The sequence below is a fragment of the Delphinapterus leucas genome, chromosome 5 (genome assembly GCF_059928025.1).
Source record: "Delphinapterus leucas isolate spDelLeu-1000000601 "Yukka" chromosome 5, BTC_Dleu_Yukka2, whole genome shotgun sequence".
Classification (NCBI taxonomy): domain Eukaryota; kingdom Metazoa; phylum Chordata; class Mammalia; order Artiodactyla; family Monodontidae; genus Delphinapterus; species Delphinapterus leucas.
Window position 1 is genome coordinate 75,626,402 of NC_143133.1, and position 13,336 is coordinate 75,639,737.

A 13,336-nucleotide genomic window follows, 5' to 3' on the forward strand; every position below is an offset into this window, starting at 1 on the left:
AGGAAAAGTTTATGTGCAATAATTTAAAGCTTTAAACAAAGAGCTATGAGTTGTGTGTCTACCCTGTAGATATATACACTGTTTGCTTATTTCAAAGCTACTATAGATTAACCTGTCAGCCATATTTTAAAGAAAACACACAAGGAAGAAAAAGCATAAGTCTAAGATAGTGTTTGCAAATCCATAGTAATAGCAGTAGAGTAAAAGCAAAATAAAAAGAGTGGGTATATTCATGAAATATGATTTGTAATCTCAATTCTGTCCCTGACTTGGACAAAATCACTTTAATCTTTCTTTGGTTCATTCAGAAAAGGTAAAAAAAAAAGGGGGGTAATAGCATTTGCTGCTTTTTAGAAATCCAAAGGTGAGAATATATTCAAATTACTTTGTAAATAAAAAATATTAAGTGAACTTAATAAAAGATTTCATCACAAAGTAATTGTCACACAGAACAAAAGAAACTGCTAGGCTATGAGGGGTGAATGTAGAATAAAAAGCACCCAAAGTCAACTGTAGCCAGCAATGGGCTAACTTACGTTGGAGCTAGTACACTCTCAAGTCCACAAAATAATCCCCAAAATCAAAAACACAGAAGTTGTGCCACAGTCACTTATGGGTAAAGAAGTAGAGATTATTATCCCAACGAAAGACCTATTATGACTCAGAAGGAGCCTACCCTGCCGATCATGAAGTTGAAGATGGAACTTCCACACAATGCAAATTGGGTTATGTAACAGATTTAGGTTTTCATCGAAAAAGCAGGAGTTTATTTCAATGTTCACAATCGGAATAGAGGTTATAATAAAGTTGGCTAAAAACTGATAACATGGGCTTCCCTGGTGGCGCAGTGGTTAAGAGTCCGCCTGCCAATGCAGGGGACACGGGTTCATGCCCCGGTCCGGGAAGATCCCACATGCCGCGGAGCGGCTGGGCCCGTGAGCCATGGCCGCAGGGCCTGCGCGTCTGGAGCCTGTGCTCCGCAACGGGAGAGGCCACAACAGTGAGAGGCCCGCGTACCGCAAAAAAAAAAAAAAAAAAACTGATGACATTTTTTAAATTGTGAGAGGAGAATGGCAAAAGTAAAACAATGTTTGGATAGAATCTTTTAAATCTATTATAGCGTCATTCAAAATTTTAAAAACCCGTGGTTTGACAATTAAAATAGAATTAGTTTTCAACACAATGGGTCAAATAATGTTTAAAATTTTACTTCAGTTGTCACCAGCTACTATGCCTTTGAGAAATGTAAATAAAACAGAACTAGAAATTTTTACCTGTTCTCCAAAGTGAGTAAAGCAGAGAAAATTCCCATCTACACAGCCAATACAAATATACTGTAGGCAACACCGTGGAGAAGAAAAGAGTGGCTTTCCACAGGAATGTTTCCAAACTCTCTTCCCAGTGGCCTGTCAAAAAGCAATTCACAGCATTTAAATAATTCTACTAATCAACTACCCTTTATAAAATAAACTCATAAATCTCCCAGAGGTAAAGCTATAAACACCAGAAAATGCTATAATGGCATGCTGACATTATAAATGAAGCTAGTACACATATACACAGCTATAAAATTAATGAGTGCTACTTATGAATGCTAAAAACTTGCAATAAAACCAGGAAAGAAATAACTAGCACATAAATTCCATCCTTAGAATGGACACGAAGTTCTTGACAGGACCGAGAACAGTCTGCCAACTTAAAAAATTGATAGGACTTCCCTGGTGGCACAGTGGTTAAGAATCCGCGTGCCAAAGGAGGGGACACGGGTTCGATCCCTGGTCCGGGAAGATCCCCACGCCATGGAGCAACTAAGCCCGCACGCCACAACTTCTGAAGCACACGCCTAGAGCCCACGCTCTGCAACTACTGAAGCCGGAGCACCTAGAGCCCGTGCTCCGCAACAAGCCACCGCAATAAGCCCACGCACCACAATGAAGAGTAGCCCCCGCTCTCTGCCACTAGAGAAAGCCCATGCACAGCAATGAAGACCCAACGTAGCCAAAAAAATAAAATAAAAATAAAAAATTGATAAAAGACATACACAGAACTTAGATTTTTCTCATCTTTCTATACTTTATGTCAGTCATTTTTAATGAATTCTGGTTCAGTAATGTATGGACTATATCTAACTGAGATCTACTTCAAATTTTCAGAATTCAAAGCAAAAATAAAAAATATTAAAGAAAAATAGGTAATAAAATCAATAAATATTCTTTTATGCCTACAGGATTTATAGCCAGTAAAAGTCCTCCCAGCGTAGCAAAATACAAGTGATATGGAATCAGGCTCAAACAAGGAGAAGAAAAAACAGTTCCTCCGCATTTCAACTTCCAAACACACTTCTTTTTCTGCAAATAAGAAAGCAAATTAAAAAAAAAAAAAAAAGAAAAAGAAAGCCAATTAATTGGTTTCTGCTGGTGATTAACAAAATATACATATCCTGTCCCTCCTGATGTTATGTCTATCTTAGTTAATATAACTTTTATTTTTAGTATAAAAATAATATATACTCACTGTGGAGAATCAAGTTAGTATAAAAAGATGACAAAAGCCAATACCCAGAGATTACCACTGTTAACATTTTAGCATTTTCCCTTGTGATCTTTTTGGTACACGCACACACACACAGCTTAATATACTTGAGATCATCACTCTGAATATCATACACTTTGTATCTAATTTAGCTCACTTATTTTGTAAAACTCTTTAAATATTACTTTAATGGATCATATCCCATATGAACACAAAATAATTTCTCTACCTTATCATTGAAAATTGTCTTGAACTAATTGCTTGGTGTTATAAACAATTTGGAAATAGACATCTTCGTGCATATATCTGTCCATGTTTCTGATTATTTTGCCAGGACAGATTCCTAGAAGAATTTTACTGAATCAACGGATATGAAATTGTTACCTATGGTCAAACTGTTTTCCTCGAAGGCTTTACCTCCCACCATTGTCACCAGCATTTAATGCTACACTCTAATAACATTTGCTTCTTTATCTCAAAGTTTTAAATTTTCATTCCTTTGATTCTTAAACATATGAAATATTTAAATACATTTACTAGCTATTTCTTCTTTGGGGTCCTGTGCATTTATATCCCTTGTTTATTTTTCTATCTGGACCTTTATATTTTTCTTATTTGTATTTGCTCTTAATTTATACTTATGACTATTTTAACTCTGTCACACTTGTTTCAAAAACTTTTCCCAACTTATTTCTTTTTAATTTTATAATTCTTAAATTAAAAAATTTTATGTAATCAGTTCTTATTGATATTTTTGTGATTCTTCTCTATTGTCAAGATGGCATTCTAAGTTCCTTATATTTCAAACCTCTGAGTAGTAAATTTATTTGTGAAAATTCGGTAAGGAAGTTAAAATTGTCTTAAGATATTATAGCTGTTAATTAACCCCTTAATCTTCCCAGATCACAAACTTGGGAATAGTTAATACCTGCTCCCCTAGTCACCACCACCTGATAGTTTCACACTCTTCTATCTATGCTTATGGTATGAAATTGATGAAGTGAATTCTTACATATATATCTAAAGCATATGCATGCTGGTCATGAGAGCCAATGTAAAAAAGTCCTGTGGTTGGATCCACAGTTGCTGAGCTTTTGACAGCATCATCAGTAGTAAACATCCAGTATTTTTCTCCACTATTACTCTTCAGAATATAAACCAACCCATTATAACAGCCTGTTGGGAAACAAAATACAAAAGATGAGATTTAGATATGTCACTGGAAAATAATTATTTGGCTTAAATCATGACAATATATATTCGATGTTCTTCATGTGTACTTAGGCTCTATGTTTGGCTCGATTTACATTTCAGCAAAGCAGCAACCATTTGTATAAAAAACCTATTTAGTAAGTACACCTTACATTTTAAAAGTACCATAAAGTGCTTCACCACCAGGAAAACAATGAACATGAGCATGCTGCAGCAGCAAGAGGCTTTGACAGACTTGGATTCAGATCTTGTCATGGCCATCCTTTGGGCAAATTACCTAGCATCACTGGGCCTAGATTATCTTTCTGCTGAATGTGGATACATCTACATCAGGGTTACTGTGATAATTAGGATAAATGCCCAGTACATAGTAGGTGTTCCAGAAATGCTAACATTAACAATGACCAAATGTTTATTGACCTTTTACCTTGTGAAGGGTACTACTCTAAGAATTTTATATCTGTTAACTCATGTAATGCTCACAGTGAAGTGCTACTATATGCATATATATATATATATATATATATATATATATATATATATATATATATTATTTTGGCAGTGTTGGGTCTTCGTTGCTATGCACGGGCTTTCTCTAGTTGCGGGGAGCAGGGGCTACTCTTCGTTGCGGTGCACAGCCTTCTCACTGCAGTGGCTTCTCTTGTTGTGGAGCATGGGCTCTAGACGTGCGGGCTTCAGTAGTTGTGGCGCATGGGCTCTAGACGTGCGGGCTTCAGTAGTTGTGGCGCATGGGCTCTAGAGCACAGGCTCAGTAGTTGTGGTGCACGGGCTTAGTTGCTCCGCTGCATGTGGGATCTTCCCAGACCAGGGATCACACTTGTGTCCCCTGCACTGGCAGGCGGATTCTTAACCACTGCGCCACCAGGGAAGTCCCTGGAGCAGTGGACTCTTGATTGTGGTAGTGGTTACATGATAGTATGTATCTGTCAAAATATAAAACTGTATACTAAAAAGGGTTTTACTGTATATTATATTAATAACAAATATTTAAAGTACTAAGTGATAGTTAACAACACTGAACTGTATATTTGAGGTGATGTATGCTAACTAGATTTACTGTGGTAATCATTTTGCAATATACACATATCAAACATTATATTGTATACCTTAAGCTAATAAAATGTTGTATGGCAATTACATCTCAATAAAACTGGAAATTTTTTTAAAAAGAGAAAAAAAGTACTAAGTGACCACCACGTGCCAGAGGCTTTGGGTTTAGACACTTGGAATGCAAACAGTAACCTCAATGAGCTGACTTTCATGGATAGGGATTACTCATGATCATTCACATGTATAAATGAAAGTTTCCTGTAGTATAATTTTCAAAATGTAAGTTTTCAATACAGAAGAATCAAACTCAGATTCAAGTAGATTCTAGCCAGGCTAACATAAGTAGGGAGATATATTCCTAAGCACTTAGTCTGAACAGCTTTGGTAAGCAGATGCCATGAGCATTAAAGTAAAACTTGATGTAGTTTGGGGGGTAAAAAGAGAGTGGTAGTTGAGGAGACATTACGCCTAGACCCCCATATCTTTGTAAAGTAAAAGTCACCTACACCTTAATGAAACTGAGTAGAAGGTAGTAGCTAACACTTGTTGAAGGTCACAGAGCTGGTAGTAGCTTTAGAGCTAGGTTCAAATCCAGAAACTCTGACCTAAGGCCCACACTGTGAATCAGCATGTAGTTAACTATTATTCTTGGAGCACTTAGTCTGTCCCTAGCAATGTACTAAAGGATTCACAAGCAATTATTTCATTTAATCCTCTCAAAAGCTCTATGATTATTGTGGTAGTTTTAAAATATATCCACAAATTCTTTGATACTCAGAGATATTCAACAGGTGAAGCTAATTCCCCTCCCTCTGAGTGTGGGCCAGACTTAATGATGTTCTTCTAATAACAGACTAAGGCACAAATAATGGTATACAACTTTAGACACTAAAAGTACTGCGTTCCTCCTCAATCACTCTCTTGGGTCACTCACTCTGAGGGAAGTTAGCTTCCATGTTGTGAGGGCATTCAAGCAGCCTATGGAGAAGCCCATGTGGCAAGAAACTGAAGCTTCCTGCCAAAAACCAGCAAAAACTGAAGTCTTCTGTTTGCAGCAATGTGAGTAAGCCATCTTAGAAGCAGATTTTTCCAGCTCGTCAAGCCTTCAGATGGTTGCTGCCACATGAAAAACCCTGAGCCAGAACTTTCAGCTAAACCCCTCCTAAATTCCTGACCCATAGAAACTGTGAGATAATAAATGTTTATTAAAGCAACTATATCCCAATAACTAAATAAATAAATGTTTATTATTCTAAAGCATTAAGTCTGGCGATAATCTGTGATGCAGCACCATGTTTTATTTATTATGCCCATATACTCATAAGAAAACTGAAGTTCTAAGAAGTTCAGCAACTCGTTGAAGGTCACAGAGCTGGTAACAGCTTTAGAGTTAGCTTCAAATCCAGAAACTCTGACCCAAGGCCCACACTATGAATCAGCATGTAGTTAACTATTATTCTTTGACAGCAACCAAACCTACTATACATAGGTTTTTAAAATTTAACTTGGCCCTACTAGCATTACCATATGGTAATTAAATTTAACTCTATAAACCTCAAATTCAGAAACTTACCCACTACAATAAAGTTTCCACACTTAGATACACATGCTGAGGATTCAATGCGATCTCCCAAAATCTGTTCCCATTTCACCTTTCCAGAGTAAAGATCAACTGCCATCATTCTATGAGAATGGGAGCCAATGTACACAGTTGCAGATGACTTATCAACAGCTGGTATTACAAGCAGAGGTGAAGCATCCACACATTTGCCTGTGTCTGACCTCCACCTCACATGAAACTCCATTTTCTCAGCCCCCATCACAGATGTTTCCTCTTCAGAAACTTTTGCAACACAGGACATATCTTTTGACTTCCCAATAAGAGCTGGAGGATTTAAGCTTTTCATATTTTGAATGTTAGTCTGTGAAATTAAATCAGAAGAATAGGCTGAAGGGCAATGTTCCAACTTAGTTAAAAACCTAGTAGTATTCAGAGACAAAATCTGACTCCCTCGGCTTAGTGCAATAAAAGCATTGATCTCGTTGTCACAATTTAAAGGCATGACAGATTCCTGATGTAAAGATTTTCCACTGGTTTCCTCTTGATTAACATCGCTGGATTTTCTTTTTGTGGCATAATTCTTGCTAAATGTCAGATCTTCATCTGGAAACACTGTTTGAAGGATGTGATTATAAATCTCTAAAATAGAACTGCTAAGAATAATTTCCAGAAGCCCAGGTACTGATGTGCCAACAAGGTTTTCAATCTCATTGAGGAGCCGTATGGACTTCAAAGAATCTCCACCACTATTTAAGAAGAGTGACTCATCAGGAACCTTCAAAGGGTCTTCTGAGAGACTCAGAACAGACTACAGATTAGAGAAGTGAGAAATATGGTGAAGTTAAAGATCTAAAACCAAAAGAATTCAGCATTTAAAGGTAATATATAGATGATGGTAACTACATTAATGAGATGAACACAAAACACACACAAAATAAATTTTTTAACAATTAAAGTAAATTTTAAAATTATTTTCTATATAGTAAAGGAGACCATCATTATGCTACCAATTTTGTCACAAACTACCCTAGAACTGCAAATTATACTTCCCTTTAGAGCAGTTTTTCTACCCATACAATAGGGAATGGAATTATAAAAACACCTGATTTAATATCAGATATTAACAATATCTGATATTTCTAAAATATGGGAATAATTATTTTCATTAACTTCACATAAACCGAAATTATTTTCCAAGAATCTAAAAATGAAGTGGATATTACTTTTATCTAGATATCTATTTTCAGACAAGACTGTACAGTTACATCCTCTTGTTAGAACCCTTTAGAAAACTCCAAATTTTATCTAAGAAAAATATACTGACCTGTAAATCATAGGTAATAAAATATATATATTTTAAAATAAGTTTTTAATTGTTATATACATATATATATATATATAAATTCCCTTAAGCAGAAGCATACATGTTGTTACTGAAAGTTCTTCTGGAATAATTATGTTAAGCCTTTATACCACAGATTGTGGTACAGCAAGATTCGGCTATTTTTTCAACTCTGACAAGTGTTACTGCACTTGACTGACCATCTTAGGGAAAAGTTATGTCAAGAGGCGTTTTGTCTACTCGTGCCTTTTATGACTACCTCACTTCCAATAAATTTCTATATAGGGAGCTTAATCTAATCTTGCAGTAGAGAACCTAACCCTTATTTGAATACAAATTGAATAAAACAAAGCTATACTACTTAACATCTGGGCAGCAGTAATATTCTTAGAAAATTTTATCAGACTTATTAGGATGCTACATTCCCTGAAGATATACAACGACCTCTTTATAATAACAAATTTGTATCTTAAAAGTTGTACCTTCCACAAATGATGTAATTTTCCCCAAAGTTCCTCTTTTCCATTGAGTTTACATTCAGACTTCAAGTTTATGGAGTTTAAATAAATCTTATTTAACTCAGAAACATCAATTTTGCCTTAATACAAAAGAGAAATAACAATTTTTAAATTTCAGCTTGACCCCTTCATGTCTTTTGTTAGTCACAATACACACACTTTTCATTGTTAAGGTTAGAAATCCTATAAAATAGTTTGTCATGCAGAATCAATAATCAAGAAGACAGTCCCATGCTACCCAGAATGTAGTGGGTAGCAGATAAGAAGAAAGGAGGGACTTCCCTGGTGGCACAGTGGTTAGGAATCTGATACCTGCAACGCAGAGGACACCTGTTCAATCCCTGGTCTGGGAAGATCCCACATGCCGCGGAGCGACTAAGCCCGTGCGCCACAACTACTGAGCCTGTGCTTTGGAGCCTGCGAGCCACAACTACTGAAGCCTGCGAGCCTAGAGCCCACGCTCCGCAAAAAGAGAAGCCACCACAATGAGAAGCCTGCGCACCGCAACACTAGTGCACCACAACAGAGTAGCCCCCGCTCGCCGCAACTACAGAAAACCCACGCACAGCAGCGAAGACACAACGCAGCCAAAAATAAATAATATTTTTAAAAGAAAAAAAAAAGGAGAGAAAGCCCGCACGCAGCCACAAAGACCCAATGCAGCCAAAAAAATAAATAATTTTAAATAAAAGAAAAAAAAGAAAGGAGGGGCTAATGTTGCTCTCATGTAAAGAGCTAAAGAAATGGTACTATTTACTGAGCAATAACCACATTCTGAAATATTAAATAAAGATGAAATTGGGAAAGTAATAGAATATGGTGATTAAGAGCACATGTTTTGAAGTCAAACAGTCCTACAGAATTTCAACTCTACTACTAACTAGCAATGTGATTTTGGGGAAATTATTTAACCTCTTAAGCCTTATTTTCCACATAAGTAAATGGGAATAATACCACCTACTCACAGGAGTTTCTGGAGATAAAATGAGTTAATTATACAAAGTATTTAACAGAGGGTCTACCACAATATATATTAGTATTACTTATAATAATAAGGATTTAAGTGGCCTTTAAACTAGTTAATACAATTAGTATCATTTGGCACTGAAACACAGCTGCTTCAAATTATTTTACCATGAGATGTAAATGGTAGAGAATCAATCAATACAAGCTCATCCGGGATTGCATGACTTGGAAGATGTTTCTGCAGTTCTTTAAAGATGTAATCCTTTACTAAATCATTTTTGGACACCATGAACAAAATTAATTTTTCCTGATTATACCATGTAACTGCACAAGATTCCACTTGTTGAAGACCTTCAGCAACCTATGAGAGAGATTATCTCAATTTGCCAATAAGGACATTTAAAAACAAACTTCCTAAATACTCTGCATTCAATACAGTCAAATTAAAATCTGGAATTCACTAGAGATTTTTAAAAAATTGTTTCCTACTATCACTATTACCAGCACACTGGGTTCTTAATGTTTTCCAAAAATAATAGCTCCCAGAGCAAAATAAGTCAACTTATTTTCAGTTATCAAAATCCCCTTTGTCACTTATTTAAAAAACAACTCTTCATGCTGAGAATAAAGTGCACAATGAATTATCCATATCTTCTACTGTAATTCATCATTAACACAAAAGTCTTAGGTTTAAATAATACTGACAGAGAACCCTGGAACAGAAAAGTAGTTATGGCTGCCTCTAATACCTACATATATTAATAGATGTTTAATATTTAAACAGTTCTACCTGTTGCACAAGTTCAATGTTAAGACGTTTGCCATGACGTTTGATCTGACTGTCCTTTCGTCCCAAGAAAAATATCTCTCCATCTTTTATAGTCACAAAGTCTCCTGTGGCCCTCATTGTGCCAAGTGGTACTGTCATTTCATCATCAAGAAAACATACTCTATTTCTGCCACCTTCACAAGATATAAACAATGTAATTTTAAAAATTCATGGAAAATATATTAAAAACCAAGAAATCAGAACATCTCCAAAAGCTGTTACTAAGTTTCAAAGTTTGAATATTTATATAAAAAGGGGGACTCACTTTTAAATGTTATCTGATAAAATTATATACAATAAGAACTTTAGTAAAGTAAGCAAAGGGATGAAACACAATCTAGTTCTAAAAATACATGTGATTAAAAACATTCTTAAAATACTAATAGAATTTTGGCTATAAACAGAAATACAAACAACCAATTTACAGTTTCTAAATTACTTTTATATCTTCTCTTAGAGTATTCGACATTGTTATCTGAAATAATTATGGTAACTAATTAAATGTTTCATGACTGTGAGGATGAGATTAAAAATTACCATCACCGAAAAGAATACTAGACTTAAGAATAATTGAGGAAAGAATAAAATTAACACATCAGATATTTTTTCTTGGAAAAAAAAAGAAATTATTCCCAATCAACAAATGTAAAACAACCTAAAAATACTTGGCCATTGCCTTCTTGAACTGTGAAACCATTAGTATCTTTGACTTCAACTACTGTTCCAAGCAGTGGAAATCCCAGTTGTACAGGCAAGTCGCACCTATGAAAACACAACAACCCAAACCAAATTAAAAAATTTTCATTTGAATAGAATATTTACCAGTGTATTTAAATCACATTGTACCAAAGAAAGAAAAAAAAAGTTTTTGTTATAATTCAAAGATTGACAAGAGGAAAAGGTTAGGTGGAAAAGTTATGTTATTCATTGCTGTTTAGTTACGAAAACCTCTAGCAGGATCTGTAGCACCAGTTAAAATAAGAAAGGTTCTGGATTCCCAGCTTAAAATTCTAGATAAAATAGTGTTTATAAAATATTACTCCAGTGCCTATCAAAAATACTATCTGTGTTAAGATACTGGAGAAATAACAGTTTCTACCCTACCCTGAAGTAACTGAAACCCTTACTTCAAAGTAGAGTTAAGAATTTTCTCTGGTATCCTGTAAAAAGTCGCCCAACTTGATACCTCGGTGATACCATAAACATTAAATATTTGTGTTTTATTGCCTATTCCTCTCCAGCTTTTGAGAACAGTTAATGACGGAAATGCTTCGCCACCAAGGGCCAATACTCGAAGAGAAGTATTGGTTGATAAAACAGTTGACTTGATAAGCTGAGGTCCAAATCTTCTAAGCAATGTCGGTGTTGCCTGTAGATACATTAAAAATAAATTATTTCTTTCCCTTCACTTCTTTAAAAAAAAAAACAAAAAAAAACACACTGTAGTGATTAGTCCAAAGCTTAACATTGGGAGCTCACAAGGAAATTAAGGCTGTGTTTACTAAATGGCAAATCATATTTGGAAAACTACTGAAGCAGCATTACCTTTTTAATGTGGACATAAATTTTGCTTCAGTAAAAAACAAGCAAATATTAATTATGTTTCATTATGCAGTTTAGACAAAAAGGTTTAAAGGACAAAAATTTATTAAATGAATTTAATTTCCTTTCCCATTATTCCTATGTAGAAAAAGTATATAAAAGTGTTAAGGAAGTGCCTAAGCAAAACAATGAATAAAGATTTTAAAAAACAACTTTATTAAGATAATATAATTGACATACAATAAACTATACATATTTAAAGTGTACAATACAAATTTTGAGATATATTATTGGTGAAACCATCACCACAATCCAGATAATGAACATATCCTTCAACCCTAAAATCACCTATGTACCATTGTAATTCTTCCCTCCAACTGGACCTCTCCTCCAGACAACCACTGATCTATTTTTTGTCACTGATGATCAGCTGACATTTTCTAGAATTTTATAAAAATGGAATCATACAACATGTATTCTGTTTTGACCTAGCATCTTTTACTCTATGTTCAGTGAAAATACTTTGTGATTCATGTTGTATATATCAATAATTCATTCTTTTTTGTCTTAGTCTGTTCAGGCTGCTATAACAAAATACTGTAGACTGGGTAGGTTATAAACAACAGAAGTTTACTTCTCACAGTTCTTGGAGGATAGAAGTCCAAGACCAGGGTGCCAGCATGGTCCGGTTCTGGTGAGAGCTCTCTTCCAGGTTAGACTTCTTGCTGTGTCCTCACATGGTGGAAGGGGATAGGAAGCTCTGTGGGGTCTTTTTTACAAGGGCACTAAATCCCATTCATGAGGGCTTCACCCTCATGACCTAAGCAGTCCCAAAGGCCCCATATGAATTCTGGGGGGACACAAACACTCAGACCATAGGACTTTTTATTCTATTGTATGGATCAGGACTACCTTTTGAATTTCCATATAAAATTTAGGATCAGCTTGTCAATTTCTCCCCCAAAGAAGTCCATCAGGATTTTGATAGGGGCTGGGTTTAATTTACAGGGAGAACTGCAATCTTGACAATATTGAGACATCCCATCCATAAACATGAAATGTCTCTTCATTTATTTAGCTCTTCAATTTCTATCAACAATGTTCTATAGTTTTCATCGTACAAGCCTTGCTCTTCTTTAAATTTATTCCTATTTTATTATTTTTGATGCTATTGTGAATATAATTATTCTCTTAATTTCATTTTTGGGCTTTTTTTCTATAATATAGAAATATAGTTGATTTTGCATATTGATCTTGTACCCTCCAACCTTGCTGAACTTGTTTATTAGTTCTAGTAGTTCCCCCATGTCGTCTGCAAATAGTTTTACTTCTTCCTGTCCAGTGTGGGTGCTTAATTTCTTTCTTCCTTTTTGCTTTATTGCACTGCCTAGAACAACCAGAATAATGTTGAAGAGAAGTGAAAAAGCAAACATCCTTGCCTCGTTCCCAATCTTAGAGTGAAAGCATTCAGTCTTTTATCCAATTATAATGTTAGCTGTAGTCTTTTTGTAGACATCCTTTATCATGTTGGGGAAGTTCCCTTCTATTCCTAGTTTGTTGACTTTTTTTTATCATTGGCATTGGATTTGCCAAGTAATTTTTCTGCATCTGCTGACATAATTATGTGCTTTTTGTTCATTATTCTTTATCTAGTATATAGCATCAGTGGATTTTTGGACGTTAAAGCAAATGTGCATTCCTGGGACAAATCCCACTTAGTCACATTTGATGAAATAAAATTATTTTTAAGGCAGGACAAAAAC

General features: G+C 35.2%; 1 protein-coding gene across 5 annotated transcripts in view; it reads right to left on the reverse strand.

The window, feature by feature from the left end:
* The window catches only part of AASDH (aminoadipate-semialdehyde dehydrogenase), a 35,365-nt gene that overhangs the window by 1,223 nt on the left and 20,806 nt on the right, over positions 1-13,336 (reverse strand). For 2 of the 5 annotated variants that reach the window (XM_022563640.3, XM_022563650.2), the window contains 9 exons: positions 11,159-11,400; positions 10,687-10,793; positions 9,993-10,165; positions 9,371-9,563; positions 8,201-8,316; positions 6,389-7,184; positions 3,545-3,708; positions 2,226-2,348; positions 1,275-1,406 (listed from right to left, as the gene is read on the reverse strand). In XM_022563640.3, coding sequence (XP_022419348.1) covers positions 1,275-1,406; positions 2,226-2,348; positions 3,545-3,708; positions 6,389-7,184; positions 8,201-8,316; positions 9,371-9,563; positions 9,993-10,165; positions 10,687-10,793; positions 11,159-11,400 — 2,046 coding nt within the window. The remainder of the gene's footprint in view (positions 1-1,274; positions 1,407-2,225; positions 2,349-3,544; positions 3,709-6,388; positions 7,185-8,200; positions 8,317-9,370; positions 9,564-9,992; positions 10,166-10,686; positions 10,794-11,158; positions 11,401-13,336) is intronic. The other 3 variants (XM_022563666.2, XM_030760092.2, XM_089911960.1) reach the window with 2 other exon arrangements.